Source organism: Portunus trituberculatus, chromosome 28 (genome assembly GCF_017591435.1).
Source record: "Portunus trituberculatus isolate SZX2019 chromosome 28, ASM1759143v1, whole genome shotgun sequence".
NCBI classification, from domain to species: Eukaryota; Metazoa; Arthropoda; class Malacostraca; order Decapoda; family Portunidae; genus Portunus; species Portunus trituberculatus.
In genome coordinates this window covers 5,791,056-5,806,032 of record NC_059282.1, presented here as the reverse complement: position 1 = coordinate 5,806,032, position 14,977 = coordinate 5,791,056, and the positions used below count along the sequence as shown (strand labels likewise).

Genomic DNA, 14,977 nt, shown 5'->3' with positions numbered 1-14,977 from the left:
GACACACTTGCCTCAGAAAGGGACTTTAGACCACATGTTCATAACTTATATACTGTGTTGGTTGACCCTTCTATTTATCATATTTCATTGTGTATTACATTTACATTGTTGTTTTGGACACCTACTGTTGCTGAGTCATGGTTACCTTTCCGACAAGGGTGCCCCAGAGTACTTGGGGCGAGTGTTCTGCCAGCCAGCTGTGGTGGTGCCCTCCAGTGGGTACCAGCCTCTGCCTCTCCAGTGGTATCAGCTCTCACTGGGGAATGATAAGCAAGGTATTAATGAAATCAAATATTCTACCTTTACCATCTATTTCTGCACTAAAGCAATGTCACATATTTTTTTATTTTGCAATAATAAATTTCAGGACATAAATAGTTTTGCTTATTGTTCAGTGGTCACATATTGATCACCACTGTAAGAAATGTATCAACTACCTATGTATTATACTGCTGCAATAAGTATAAGGATAGTTCTCCATAAGAATTACTTCATATAACAGTGTATCCAGCCAGATAGATTCATTTGATTATTAATGTACACATATCTACCTATATACACACCTAACCCACTTCATACTTAGGTGAGCTGCTTGCATCCTTTGAGCTTCTGCTGAAGGATGGAGAGGAAGAGCTTCCCATCCTGCCTCCCACCCGCCATGGAGGAGACCTCTTCATGGTGCCCTTCGGAGTGCGGCCTCTGCTGCAGCGCACACGAATAGAGGTGGACTTACCATAGCAACATTCAGTCAGCAGAATCCTATTGCTTCCTTTCAAGTCTGCTTTTTTTTATTTCCTTATCTTTTCCTGTCACTTTACTCACATTGTCGCTAATTTTGTATGACTTGCAGGTAAGTACATACTAGAACATATAGCAGGACATTATAACCCACATTTAATCACACTTAGGATGTTTCTCTTGTTATCCTTTGCAGATTCTGTGCTGGGGAATGAGGAATATGGCCACCTATGAGCTGCAGTCTGTCACACGGCCGTCCATTGAGTTTGAGTGTGGTGGTGAGCGCATCATCTCCCCCACCATGAAGAACTTGCGCATCAACCCCAACTTTGAAAAGCCACACCTTGTTTTTGATGTGGTTAGTGCTGCAGTGTGTGTGGAAAGAAAATGTCTTATAAAATTCACATATTGGTTAATAAGGCTCCAAGTTCTTTGTCAGTTAACCAAGGATTCTCTTTCCAGGAGCTGCCAAAGGAGACACTGTACATGCCACCCCTCACACTGCGGGTAGTGGACCACAGGGCCTTTGGTAGTAAGCCTGTGGTGGCAACGGCAGTGGTGACTGACCTGCAGCGCTACACTGTGGAGCCCAAGGCAGCCAGGTCAGTCCTTCAACACCAAGGCTTGCATTAGTACAGTTTGGTGTGCCCTGCCAAAACACTATCATAATCTATTATGTTTTTTTGCATTCTATTTTTTTATATGAGCTTGTTATTGATGTAGCTTATACATACGTACTTGTGTCTTTATCAGTTTGTTTTGCTTCTTCCAACTACCGTTTACCTATGTTCTGTAGCACGGACTATAGTTGAGTCTGACAGTTGAAACATAGCAAGCTGTAAATGTTCTATCTTTCTATGTTACAGTTTTGGAGTTTGTGTGTAACTTCAGCTTTCATGTACATAGGAATAGAGGAAGCTCTTTCATGTCAGTAGATGCTCTCTCCCTTCAAAATCTTTTAGGATTGAAATAGGTCTCACTTTACCATCTTTCCATGTGCATGATGCTTCATTTTCCTTCCAATGCTGAGTCATATGCAAGCTGTATTCTCCCATTCTGTCTCCAGGAGGAAACGTAAGAACAAGAAGCCTACACTCGGCCAAAGGTATACCATTTCTCAGCGTCCAGTTCAAAATGATTTCCGAGGCTTGCTATTCTCTCGCTATACATGCAGGTGGAGGGCCTCTGTTGTCTTACTGTTTTCACTGTATGCTTACTATCCTTGAGCTGTAAGATGTAGCCTATGATGATGACTGGTACATAATCATAAGATCCTGCTTGGTGATAGATTATGCCTTCCTGACTTTTCTGCACTGTTTTTTTTTTTTTTTTTTTTTTTTTTTTCACTGCATTGCTTGGGTTTTTTTTCAGCATTATTTCACTGCATTCTCCTTTTCTCATCCTTCAGGCCACATCTGCTGTATGGGAGGAGTGGAGAAAGAGATAGATATGAATTATTATGATCCTTTCTGTCCTTTTTTTCTAGCTAGAGTTCAACACAAGGGACTATTCACCACACTGTGTTCTGTCCTAATTCAGTAGTATTGCATTAACACTACACATTCTTAGGTAGATATGATCACACCTCATGAGATGGCCTGTGACTTGTCTTGATAATCTGTAACAGGCCTGTGTTTTTTGTAGTTATTTGTCTTGATTTTTTTTTCAAGTGTAGTTTTGGTTTTATAATCATTTGTCAAGTAAAGCCACACATGAGACATCAGACCCATTGATACTTCACAATTAATGACTAAACCTACATTTCTGGATACAATAAAGATTCAGTAAAGTATTGTATTATCTTTAGCAGGTTTTTAATATCATCTTATGTACATACATAAATATTTTGTGACAAGCTACTCTGATAGATTTCCTTCCTCAATATTAAATATGTTATTCATTTTTACATAACAGGACACATTACCCATTGAAACCACAATTAAAGAATAGATAGACCTATAAAATAAACTACAGCTAGATACTGTACATAAACATGGTGTAAGGCTTCTGCTAGAAGTTTTTATCAAGCCAAATCACCACAGTAACAATTCTACAGACTCTAATTAAAATCTCCTCAAGGAAATGCATGGTTAGCAAAAGATATGGATCTCTTCCCTTTGTTACTTATTTTCTCTTTGCCTTTCCAGAGACAGTTTGGCTCAGACCTCTCTCAGTGGTCTGGACAGCAAGCCACCAATGGACAAGGTTAGTAGTGCCTTCAAGAGTCAGGGAGGCAGAACCAGGGGCATGAATCTCTGGTGCCTTCATATGTGGAATATTGAGTGTTAATTGTCAGTACATACCTGTCCACTGTCTTAAAAAGATGTTTGTCATTGTTGTATCATGTTTTGTCACGCTGATGTTAAATGTTACTCAGGTTTGTTCTGCAGCATGTTTGCATGTCACTTAATTGTTTAGTAAATAAACATTGGGTTTGCATATTTGTGATCGTGATCAAATTCTATGTGGGTATTAGAAATTAACTTGAATTACTGTGTTTAGTTCACTGTTACTAGCACTACGTGATTTGGTTCCACAGCTTTGAGATGAAGTGGGATTAACTAATGCCTGCTGCTGGTATAGAATTCCTGCTTCATGGAACATACTACTTTTAGAAAGCTGAAACAGATTTGTGATTGATGATCTCAACACTTAAAACTTAATTGTTTATAATGTAAAAGGCTTTACATCAGTTCAATAATTCATTGATGAGAACAGAAATTTATACAAAAATCTTTAGAATTTACTTTTTATATACATTACATATTTCAGAAGCAGATAGGGTGCTGAAAATGATTTAATACATGCCATTATTTTCTTTTCTGTAGTTTTTGGCTCATTTGCTGCACTGTGTGTTGTGTTCACATTGGCATTAATCAAAGTGTGGTGGGGTTAGCTGCTTGGCACCCACTGTCATATAGATTGTTGTGCTGTTATGTAGCTTTGCCATGCATTGACTCCATGTGATCATTTATTGACAGATTGTAGAGTTGGAGAGGAGGAATTATGTTACTATCTTTCAGAAGTGGACATCTTGTACATCACTTGTGTGTCATGCACTGTTTTGTGGACAGACAAAGAATGTATGAAAGAAATATCAGTATCCACAAAAAATCAAAGACATTGGACTAAAATATAAAATATTCAATTCATTATCTAAGAGTTGTTGCAGATTGATGTCCAGAAGTAAATATGATGAGATGTTAGAGGGACTTGGAGTCAGCATCCCACTGAGATGCATAAAGTAAAAGAAATGTTTCAGCTTTTAAGAGTAGCCACAATGGAAACTCATTCAGATGGATTAACAAGAGACACAAATTGGAAGCCAACATATACCATAAATTACAGACAAATAACATAAGAAAGGAATCCTTCAGAATGAGGGTTTATTGCTGTGTTGAGCAGTGCATTTACATGATAAATCATTTTCTCCCAGGAGTCTCACCACCGACCTACCCCCAGTCACGCCCAGGCCTCACGGGAGGTTAGTTCCTCAGCTTCCTAACCCTCACTCATTCCTAACACATGTACTGCTGCATGTTACCACACTGATAGCATGCAGCAGTCCTTATAGAAAAACTGTTGCATGTTTGGTATTTACTGTTCTCTATCTTGTCTACCTACTTTGTCATCCTCTGTGGTCCTTGTTGCTGTCTGTCCTTCCTTTGTCTTAGAGTGTTACTGACTCCTTGTACCTTCCTACCTGTAACATCCTTTCTCATGAATGAACTTAAGGTGTATTTTCCTTCCTTTCATGAATTTTTTTCAGACAATTCATGGCCTTCACTGTTCCTATAAAAATGCTTCACTTTTCAGTATTTCTTGATTACAGTGCAGTGTGCAAGTTGGAGTGGTAAGTACACTGACAAACATAATTATGTCCTCTATAAATACATGATTATTATATATGTTTATAGAAAAAGACTCATTTATCATATAAAAACCTCCATGTGGTGATGTGCACTGAAGATCATTATCCATGCTCCACTTGTAATATTAATAATATAAGCTTTTTTATGGTACTTTTTCAGCCTGGCACAGTGGATGTTGACATAGACTGGTGGGCTAAGTACTACGCCTCAAGTGGCCAGTTAGAGAGAGCTGGGTCATATTTGAATAAAGGGTGTGTACCTCTTCATTTGTTCTTCATAATTACTTCAGGTTTTCAGAAGTTCTCATATCCCTTTCCTATGATCTCATCTCAGTTTTCAGTGTTATAGAATTATAGTGTGAAATGAAGTGGTAATTAAAAACTTCTCAGTATCACGTTAATACACATTTCTAGTTACTCAGATATACATATTTACCACTCCAGCCTAATTCTGTCAACTGTCATGTAATAATGTAAAGAAGATGTGCCCTCTCAGGAATTCCCCTCAGACGCTCAGTTCCCTGACAGGTATGAGAAGCTGGAGGTGCTGAAGGGAACACTGGAGGAGGAGGGGAAGTTCACTGGCTTCAAGGACATGATAGACACAGTAACTTTGTACCGAGGCCGAGGTGACAAGGCACAGCTGGCAGGAGAGTTCAAGGTGAGGGATCATGTACACTATTAAGGTAGCATTGATGGTGGTGGTGGTGTTGGTGTTGGTGATGGTGGTGGTGGTGATGGTCTTTGTTTAATTTTTTACATTATAAGAGTTATAAGGATTTTATATCCATTTTAAAGTAGCTTTTATTTGTTTGTATTATCAGCTAAAGTATTTAATTTCATCAAACTGAGGTGCTAATATAGTTTAAAGCAGCACTGAGACATAACTTTCCATCCAGCTGTATTCCACACAGCTGTAAGCAATATTACATAAAATCACAGAATTCTCGTCCTCACATTGATCGCTTCAGTCAAAATTATCAGGCAATCACAAGAGATCAAACTTTCAGCCAGTGTCAAAATGAAAACCAGACATACCTTTCACATCATCAGACATGCAGTCACATCTTAGCTTCCCTTCCATCCACCTCCAGGGAACATTCCGCGTGTACCCGCTGTCCTCTGATGAGCCTGAGGAGCCGCCCTTGGTCTTGGCTGGTTACCCAACCTCAGACCTGCAGGAGGTGGTGGCTAGGGTGTACGTGGTAATGGGACAGGACCTTGCCCCAAAGGATGCCGGCTGCTCCTCAGATCCTTATGTGGTGGTCAAGCTGGGCAAGAACACCAAGTCCTCAAAGGATGACTACCGGCCAAACACGCTCAACCCAATATTTGGCCAGTATGTTTTGTGGACTGCAGTGTTGATAGGTGCTTTGATCACAGAGCACTGTACATACATAGGAGTACATTGAAGGAACAAGTACAGCAGGAAATTTGTTGGTCTATAATGAGAGTAGTTGAATTATTAAGCTATTGACAGCACAAGATAGAATGGACTAATAGAGTAATCTACACCTACTTTTGAGCCACATTTGAATTGATCCATGACCTTAAATATGAGGCCATAATTTTTAACTTTGTAGAATGGGAACAAAACCATTTTATTACTATTGTAGCATATACTACATATTTGTAACATGATTCAAGCTAAACATAAGCTAATCACAGACAAACATTTGAATTGTTTAGTTTTAGATAACCATGGAGGACACATTCTCTACAGCCACCTCATATTATCCACAGTGTGTTTGAGGTGGCCGGAACACTTCCACTCCACAAGGACCTCACAGTGCAGGTGTGGGACCATGACATGATCTCCTCTGATGACCTGATTGGCGAGACAGTCATTGACCTGGAGAACCGCTACCTGACGCGCCACCGTGCTACCATCGGTTTGCCTCGGCAGTACCATGTGTAAGGCAGCTGGTGTGTTAGACGTTTAGTGCTTGAATCTATGAGGATCACTTCTTATTTAACATATCTTTTCTTCAGTAGCCATCTCAAATTATTATACAGCTCTTTCTAGATGCTAAAAATTTGTTCTTTTAATTTCTTTTCTTCCCTGTGACTGTAAATATTTTGTATGGTTCTTTTAGTGCTGTGAATTGTTGAGTGTCACAGTGAAAGGGTTGAATTTTATCTATATTTTGTGCTCATCTTTGTATTTTTCTTGATTTGCTGCCCATAAGTAAACACAGCACTTATTAGTAGTCTAAGCGGTCTGTGTAAGGGCAGAGTGGTGTGTTGTTCCTCTGGTATCATAATTGAAAACACTAGGCTTACTGACTGCATCTTCTCAGTACTTTATAACACATCAGTTCTTAATCACTAACCTTTCAGGAGTGGAAGCAACATGTGGCGAGACGTGGAGCTTCCCTCAGAGATTCTAGCAAAGGTGGCTAGGGAGAAGAACCTTGAAGGGCCCCTGTGGCACCAGCAGCCCTTCAGTCTCACCCTTGGGGGCATCACCTATGCCCTCTCAGAGTTTGGTAGGGTGATGATATTGCACCTCTCTCTTGTCTGATGATTTCATTGGTTTTTTGTGAATGTGATCTTGTATACTTGATTCACTTTAAATAATAAAAACGGTATTATGCAATTGATAATATTCCCTTGTGTCATGAGAGGCTATTGTATTATTGGCAGACTTGAATGTGGTAAGTGCAAAGACAGACAATTTCAAGAGAAGGCTGGATAAAAGATAGTAAGATTGAAGTGGCAAAGAATCACGCCTTTTTTGTCAGTGAGAATATTCTTCCCCCAACAGAACACCCGGATGTTGTCTTGCCATCCACTGTAGGGAACTTGAGGGAGCGTTTGGCCCTTCACGTGCTGCACAAGGCCGTGTCCCTCGTCCCTGAGCATGTGGAGAACAGGGCCCTCATGCACCCATCCCATCCAGGAATCCCACAGGGGCAGCTTAAGCTCTGGGTGGATCTCTTCCCCTCCTCTGTGTCAGGCCAGACCTTACCTCCCCCTGTTGATATTACCCCCAGAAAACCCCACAAGTAAGTTTCCATCTATCTTGTATAACTGTGTGTTTGTGTCTCTTTGTTATGTGGCATTGCTTAGGAGTTTGTTTTCTATTTTCAGTCAGAATTTTTTGCTCAATTTCAGTTGTTACTTCTGGTGGATCTTATTGATATAGATTAGTTTTTCTTTTACGAGTTTGGGTTTCTTGATTGAGAGATCTTTGCATGGCTCTTTATTGCAATTAGCCAAATATATAAGCTAAATCTCTCTCTCTCTCTCTCTCTCTCTCTCTCTCTCTCTCTCTCTCTCTCTCTCTCTCTCTCTCTCTCTCTCTCTCTCTCTCTCTCTCTCTCTCTCTCTCTCTCTCTCTCTCTCCATCCCTCCATTCCCTCCAGATATTTGCTGCGAGTAGTGGTGTTCAATGTGTTTGAGGCGCCCCTGCAGGAGACAGCTGCTATTGGTGGGGAAAAGATGAGTGATGTGTATGTGAAGGGCTGGCTACAGGGCACCAACAATGTCCAGAAGACTGACACACACTACAGGTACACAGGAGAGATGCATTTGAACACACACATTGATCATTACAGTTTTGTAGTAAACTTTAGACTCCTTGCCTGCTCCAGGATTTTCTTCTTCTTGTTAAAAAAAATGTTAATTGATTCATTAAAAGTGATCTCTATAAAATTATTAAGCTTTTGACTCCATGCCTTGTGAGTGAAAGTGTAATGTTTATTTGAATTATTTGAATATGGAGCAGGATATGAGAAACAAACAGATCTTATCATCCACACCTTCCCCTCCTTCAGGTGCATGGATGGGGAAGCAAACTTCAACTGGCGTTTTGTCTTCCCACTGGAGATGCTGGAGGCTGAGCAGGTCATGCTGGTGGAGTACAAGGAACACCCTTGGAGTCTGAACTCAACCCAGCAGCGCCGACCTCCACAGCTCACCCTTCAGCTGTGGGACAATGACCTCATCCTTAGAGACGACTACTTAAGTAAGGTCATACACACACACACACACACAAACACACACACAAGAAAGTTGGGTCGCACAATGATGGTAGAACTCTACAGCAGGACTTAGATAGACTATAGGAATGGAGTAAAAGCTGGGAGATGGAATTCAACATTAAGAAATGTAGCATAATGAAATTTGGGAAGAGCAAAAATAGGATAACAAGACAATATAAACTTGGAGAAGAGAAGATTAAGAAGGTGGAAAGTGAAAAGGACCTGGGAATTCTCATAACAAAAGAAATGTTCCCCAATAAACATATAAATAAAATTGTTGGTGAGACCTACAACTTACTGAGAAATATTAGAATTGCATTCTCATATATTGATGAAGATATGGTGAAGAAGTTATTGGTATCCTTGATCAGACCACGACTGGAGTATGCAGCAGTACTGTGGTCACCTAACACAAGGAAGAATATCAGGAAAATTGAAAGGATACAAAAAGCGGCCACCAAACTGGCCCCAACCTTGTCAGCTCTTACGTTTGAAAAGAGACGTACTGGAGAGACCGGAATTACCAACACTGAAGCAGAGAAAAGAAAGAGGCGACCTGTTGACCATCTACAGAATAATGAATAATATGGAGCTTCCTGATAGGATCAACCTGCTGAAGAGAGACAGAAGGGACACAAGAAGACATCGACTAAAACTCAGAAAAGACAACTACAGAAGAGACTTCAAGAAAAACAGCTTCCCCATAGAGTGATAAATATATGGAACGGTCTGGACAGAGAGGTGGTGTGAGCAAAGTCTATACAAGACTTTAAGAGAAAATTAGACACTGTGAGATACAGAGACGGGACAACACGAGTGTAGGCTCCCATCCCATAAAATACAACTAGGTAAATACACATGTACATATGTTACACAAAGTTCAGACATTAAACATGTGCCAGTCAGGGAAATTTGCATTGACAGGCAGATTCCATATACATATTTCTTTATTTAAGCTGCACATACATATACAGTGGAGACTCAATACTTGAACATCTAAATACATGAACATTTCAATACACAAATGCAAAAGTTTGATTTAATACTCGAAAAAATATCTGATAGTTGAACATCCATACACAGGGTTGTAAACTAAGGCTTCCTGGCGTCCTCCTTCCCTATCCGCCATTTGTGACTTGTGCTGCCGCAGTCATGAGAATAACATTCTCCTGCATTCTATCTGTAGTTTTTAATTTATAACATTAACACTAAAGGCTTATTAGTGGTGAAAATATCTGGTAATCAAACAGTCGCACATTCGGTCATATACAAAGCTCTGTCATCTCCCTTCTCGCAGCTGCCACTGTACTGTTTTGATACTGTATTACTGGTAATACCGGTATTACTGTAATGCCAGTATACCGGATGCCAGTGCACATCCCTAGTCCTGTCATGTCTTTGGAAAAACAACATTCTCCTGCGTTTTGTCAGTAGTTTTTCATTTAGAAACTTACGATGGCACCAAAGAGATTTATTAGTGATGAAAGTAAGGAATTTAGTGAGAGTGCAAGTGTTAGTGAGCTACAGCCCTCCATTAGTGGATTCAAAGGAATCACACCAGGAGAAAAGCTACAGCGACATTTTCATTGATAATGACTCATTCTCAGGCTACCTCCCTCCTCCTCTCCACCCTCCTTCCTTCTTCTTCTAAGTTATCCATCACCAGCCTTCACTTATGGTATATACAAATAAAAAAAAAAAAATACATTGGAATTTTTACAAACTTGAGGTTTTGTTAAGATTAGAATGAATTTTCTGGTTTATGGGTATCACTTGTCAAACTTTTTAATACTCAAGCAGCCATTAAGTTCAAGTATTGAATCTCCACTGTATTTTAAAAAGACTCTTGTTTCAGTCACACGCATTTTTAAGGCAAGTTTGATGGTTCCATTTACAGATTACGTTGATATCTACCTTATCAAAAGCAAAAACACTCCTATGAATAAAGTTCCTCATAACTGTAGAATTTGAAAACTATTGGCCACATAAGTTGTATTTCTAAAAGACTCTTGTTTCATAGTTTCATTGACATATTAACATGATTTCTACCTTATTAATAGTAAGAACTCTGCTATGGATAAATTTTATGATCTCTCTGGCCTTTGGAAAATAGTGGCCACATAACATATATTTTCAAAAGACTCTTGTTTCAGTCATATGTTTTTTTTAAAGGTAATTTGATGGTTCTATTGACAGATTGACATGATATCTACTTTATCAATAGCATAAATACTCTTAGGAAAAATGTTTCTCATCTCTGTGAACTATGAAAAAAAGTGGTCACTTCACCTATATTTTTTAAAGATTCTTGTATCAGTTAGAGGGGTTTTTAAGGGTAGTTTGTTAGTTGTATTGACAGTTTAATGTGATTTCTACTTTATATATAGCAAAAACACTCATATGAACCAAACTCCTCATATGTGTAGACTTTGAAAATTGTGGCAACATAACCTATGTTTTAAAAAGACTCTTGTTTCAGTCACACACGTTTTTAAGAGAAGTTTGATGGTTCCATTTACAGATTACATTGATATCTACCTTATCAAAAGCAATAACACTCCTACAAACAAAGTTCCTCATAACTGTAGAATTTGAAAACTATTGGCCACATAAGTATTTTTCTAAAAGACTCTTGTTTTAGCAACATGTTTTTTCAAGGGTAGTTTCATGGTTTCATTGACATATTAACATGATTTCTACCTTATTAATAGCAAAAACCCTGCTATGAATAAATTTTATCATCTCTATGTACTTTGGAAAATAGTGGCCACATAACATATATTTTCAAAAGACTCTTGTTTCAGTCGTTCGTTTTTTTAAAGGTAATTTGATGGTTCTATTGACAGATTGACATGATATCTACTTTATCAATAGCATAAATACTCTTAGGAAAAAGGTTTCTCATCTCTGTGAACTATGAAAAATAGTGGTCACCTCACCTATATTTTAAAAAGATTCTTGTTTCAGCCACACACATATTTAAGGGAAGTTTGATTGTCCTATTTACAGATTACATTGATATCTACCTTATCAAAAGCAAAAACACTCCTACGAAAAAAGTTCTTCAAACTGTAGAATTTGAAAACTATTGGCCACATAAGTTGTATTTCTAAAAGACTCTTGTTTCAGCAACACAGTTCTTTAAGGGTAGTTTCATGGTTCCATTGACAGGTTAACATGATTTCTACCTAATTAATAGCAAAAACCCTGCTATGGATAAATTTTATGATCTCTGTGGACTTTGAAAAATAGTGGCCACATAACATATATTTTCAAAAGACTCTTGTTTCTGTCATTCATTTATTTAAAGGTGATTTGATGGTTCTACTGACAGATTGACATGATATCTACTTTATCAATAGCATGAAAACTCTTAGGAAAAAGTTTCTCATCTCTGTGAATTTTGAAAAATAGTGGTCACATCACCTATATTTTTAAAAGATTCTTGTTTCAGTTAGACAGGTTTTTAAGGGTAGTTTGATAGTTGTATTGACAATTTAATGCAATTTTTACTTTATATATAGCAAAAACACTCATACAAACCAAGCCCCTCATACCTGTAGACTTTGAAAATTGTGGCAACATAACCTGAATATTCACTAACTGACTTACTTATACTATGAAAAAGGATGACTGGATGAAAATAGATGTTGGGGGTAAAACTGCACAAATGTACGTATCTCAGGTTTTTGGACTTGATAACCAGGTGAACCTCTTTGGCCAGGTGAGATGACCATAGACCTGTGCCACCTACCCAAGCCAGCCAAGAGTCTGAGAGGTGTCAGCCCAGCACAGGTGCCACAGATGATGGGTAATGGCACCTCCAACAGTGTAGCCGTCACCTTCTTGGATGACCACTCAACCTCTGTCAATCTGTTTGAGGCCAAGAGGGTGTATGGGTACTTCCCCTTTACCCGTGTGGAGGAAGGAGTCGTCGAGATTGCTGTGAGTATGAAGCAGTTAGTCATTGAGCTGATGTGGGGGAGGAATAAAATCTCTGAGCATCTTTCCCAAATGAGAACTTTATAGAAACACTGAGACTGATTTGATGAGAGAAGGAATAACATCTCTGAGCAGCTTTCCTTGAGAACTTTATAGAAGCACACATACATTACGCTGATGAAGTGAGGAATCAAATCACTGAACAGCTTTCCTTGAGAACTTAATAGAAACACTGAAATATTGAGCTGTAGACGGGATACATTTGCCATAAGAGAACTTGGGTGATGATTGAACTCTTAAACAGGACAAGAAAGCCATACATATCATCCCAAGATAATTTTCAGGCTTAAATACCTTACAGTCATTGCATAAACATACTGTAAGTCATATTTGGGTCTTACTGTTCATTATATCCTGTCAAAAGTATCAGAGTTGTATAATTCATTGCAAGATTTTGTCTCCCGTCACAGGGCAAGATAGAGATGGAGCTGGAGGTGGTGACAGAGGAGGACAGCAAAGCAAGGCCAGCTGGATTAGGCAGAGATGAGCCAAACATGAATCCTAAGCTGCCTGAGCCAAAGTGAGTACAGAGAGAGAGAGAGAGAGAGAGAGAGAGAGGATGAATGAATAGAAACAAAAAGAAAAACAGATCTAGGAAAGAATAAAATAAAAAAAAAAAGAAAATGAGAAACTAAGGAACAAACATAGAGAGAGAGAGAGAGAGAGAGAGAGAGAGAGAGAGAGGATAAATGAATAGAAACAAGCAGAAAAACAGATTTGGGAAAGAATAAAATAGAAAAAAGAGAAAAATGAGAAACTAAAAAGAGAGAGAGAGAGAGGGTAGGGGGGGGGGGAAAGCATGTAGTGAGAAGAAATAGGGAGAGGGATGTGGAGTGGAAGAGGAAGAATGTTGTCCTATGATACACATTAGAGGCAGATCTATTCTATGACAGCTACCATGAAAAAAAAGATAATATTTCCCTTTTATTAGAAACATGGATAGGAAAACTGCTTCACTGTGTAAGGAACCCACTGAACTAAATAATGCGCTTGTTTGCTTCCCCCAGCCGCCCTGCCACCTCCTTCCTGTGGCTATCCTCCCCCTGGAAATCCTTCAGACACATCATCTGGAAGAACTACAAGTGGTATTGCATCACTCTCGTCATCCTCGTCATCCTGTTCCTGTTCCTCTTCCTCTTCCTCTACTCCTTCCCAGTAAGTGTTAAGGGGAAGGGTACACGGGGAACTGCATAAGGACATAAATGGATTGTTAAAGTGCAGGAAATTAAATGTTACTGAATTAAACAGTGTGGGATGAAAAAAATATATTGATTTATTTCGTGATTAGAGAGAAATGCGTGTATCTTTTAAACATTATGGGAGTTTATGTGTTAGTATTGCTAAAAACACCCGCTAGATGAATAGATACGCACAAATGAGCTAGTTAAGATAGTCATGGTTGTTAACACCAGTATCTAGCCAAGGAAATTATATGATTACTGTTAGAATTATTTGCATATTCTTGGAAAATCTAAGTTAATCATAGACATAATAGTGACTTCTCTCTCCCAAGGGCGCCACCGTGGAGTACATCCTGGGCACGTACTAAGGGCGTGCTTCCTCACCCCACTCAGCAATTCCTCCTACCTACTCGTGCTGCTGCTGCTGCTGTTGCTTGCTTGTTTCAGCTTCACTACAAGGAGCAGGAACCTCACTTCATTATTATTCTACATTTTATCGTTATTTAATCCTTCAGAAGTTTTATACCATTATTATGTTTATGGTTCTTGATGTGATGAAAAATGTGTCAAACATGATTGTTTAACAAGGTGCTTACTTACGTCGTCATCAGTGCCTTACGTACTGTGCCTGTACTATGTAGCTGTGACTTATTATATATAATATTTATGAATATACAGATATCACGTTTATATCTTAAATAAATGTATGTTTGATTTGTGAATCCTTTTAAGAAACAGCTGACAAATTAATTGGGAGTCGAACTTAAAGACGGTTCGAAACAGATGAGCGTAAACTTGGAAGAAGGGCACGGTAGGCAGGTAGCGCATCATTTGATAATGAAAATATTAAACGGACAACAATTCTGTAGCGTTAATTCTGAAAAATACGGTAAAATATTTTCTTTATAGACTCAAAGTGAAGCGTCAGACTGACGTGTTTTGCTGGGTCTGGCTAATGAGAGGCTGAACCAGTGAGTGAACCACTAGTGGTGAAGCAGTCAGTATTGGATTCGCAGGCTCGGTGGACGGGCGCACTCAGACTGAAGAAATATGGCGTTATATAGGTAAGAAAGATTCCCAGTACACCAATGGAATAACTTGGTTATAATAAGGAGCTTCAGAAGGTATTCGTGAGCATGCGACCCGTGTTAGTAAGCGAAAAAACCACCGGAGAGGAATTTTTGAACTGATTGATCATG

The 14,977-nt window shown here is 38.9% G+C and overlaps 1 protein-coding gene across 9 annotated transcripts in view; it reads left to right on the top strand.

The window, feature by feature from the left end:
* LOC123510366 (myoferlin-like) overlaps nt 1-14,481 on the top strand; it is a 35,279-nt gene extending 20,798 nt beyond the window's left edge. For 6 of the 9 annotated variants that reach the window (XM_045265460.1, XM_045265461.1, XM_045265464.1 and 3 more), the window contains 19 exons: nt 158-275; nt 584-723; nt 935-1,096; nt 1,201-1,340; nt 1,805-1,843; nt 2,886-2,943; nt 4,175-4,222; nt 4,770-4,861; nt 5,138-5,270; nt 5,704-5,948; nt 6,353-6,523; nt 6,950-7,098; nt 7,377-7,617; nt 7,978-8,124; nt 8,389-8,579; nt 12,320-12,540; nt 13,008-13,117; nt 13,605-13,752; nt 14,111-14,481. In XM_045265460.1, the coding sequence (XP_045121395.1) occupies nt 158-275; nt 584-723; nt 935-1,096; nt 1,201-1,340; nt 1,805-1,843; nt 2,886-2,943; nt 4,175-4,222; nt 4,770-4,861; nt 5,138-5,270; nt 5,704-5,948; nt 6,353-6,523; nt 6,950-7,098; nt 7,377-7,617; nt 7,978-8,124; nt 8,389-8,579; nt 12,320-12,540; nt 13,008-13,117; nt 13,605-13,752; nt 14,111-14,146 (2,589 nt within the window). In that variant the 3' untranslated portion in view covers nt 14,147-14,481. The remainder of the gene's footprint in view (nt 1-157; nt 276-583; nt 724-934; nt 1,097-1,200; nt 1,341-1,804; nt 1,844-2,885; nt 2,944-4,174; nt 4,223-4,769; nt 4,862-5,137; nt 5,271-5,703; nt 5,949-6,352; nt 6,524-6,949; nt 7,099-7,376; nt 7,618-7,977; nt 8,125-8,388; nt 8,580-12,319; nt 12,541-13,007; nt 13,118-13,604; nt 13,753-14,110) is intronic. The other 3 variants (XM_045265466.1, XM_045265467.1, XM_045265468.1) reach the window with 3 other exon arrangements.
* The last annotated feature ends 496 nt before the right edge of the window (nt 14,482-14,977 follow it).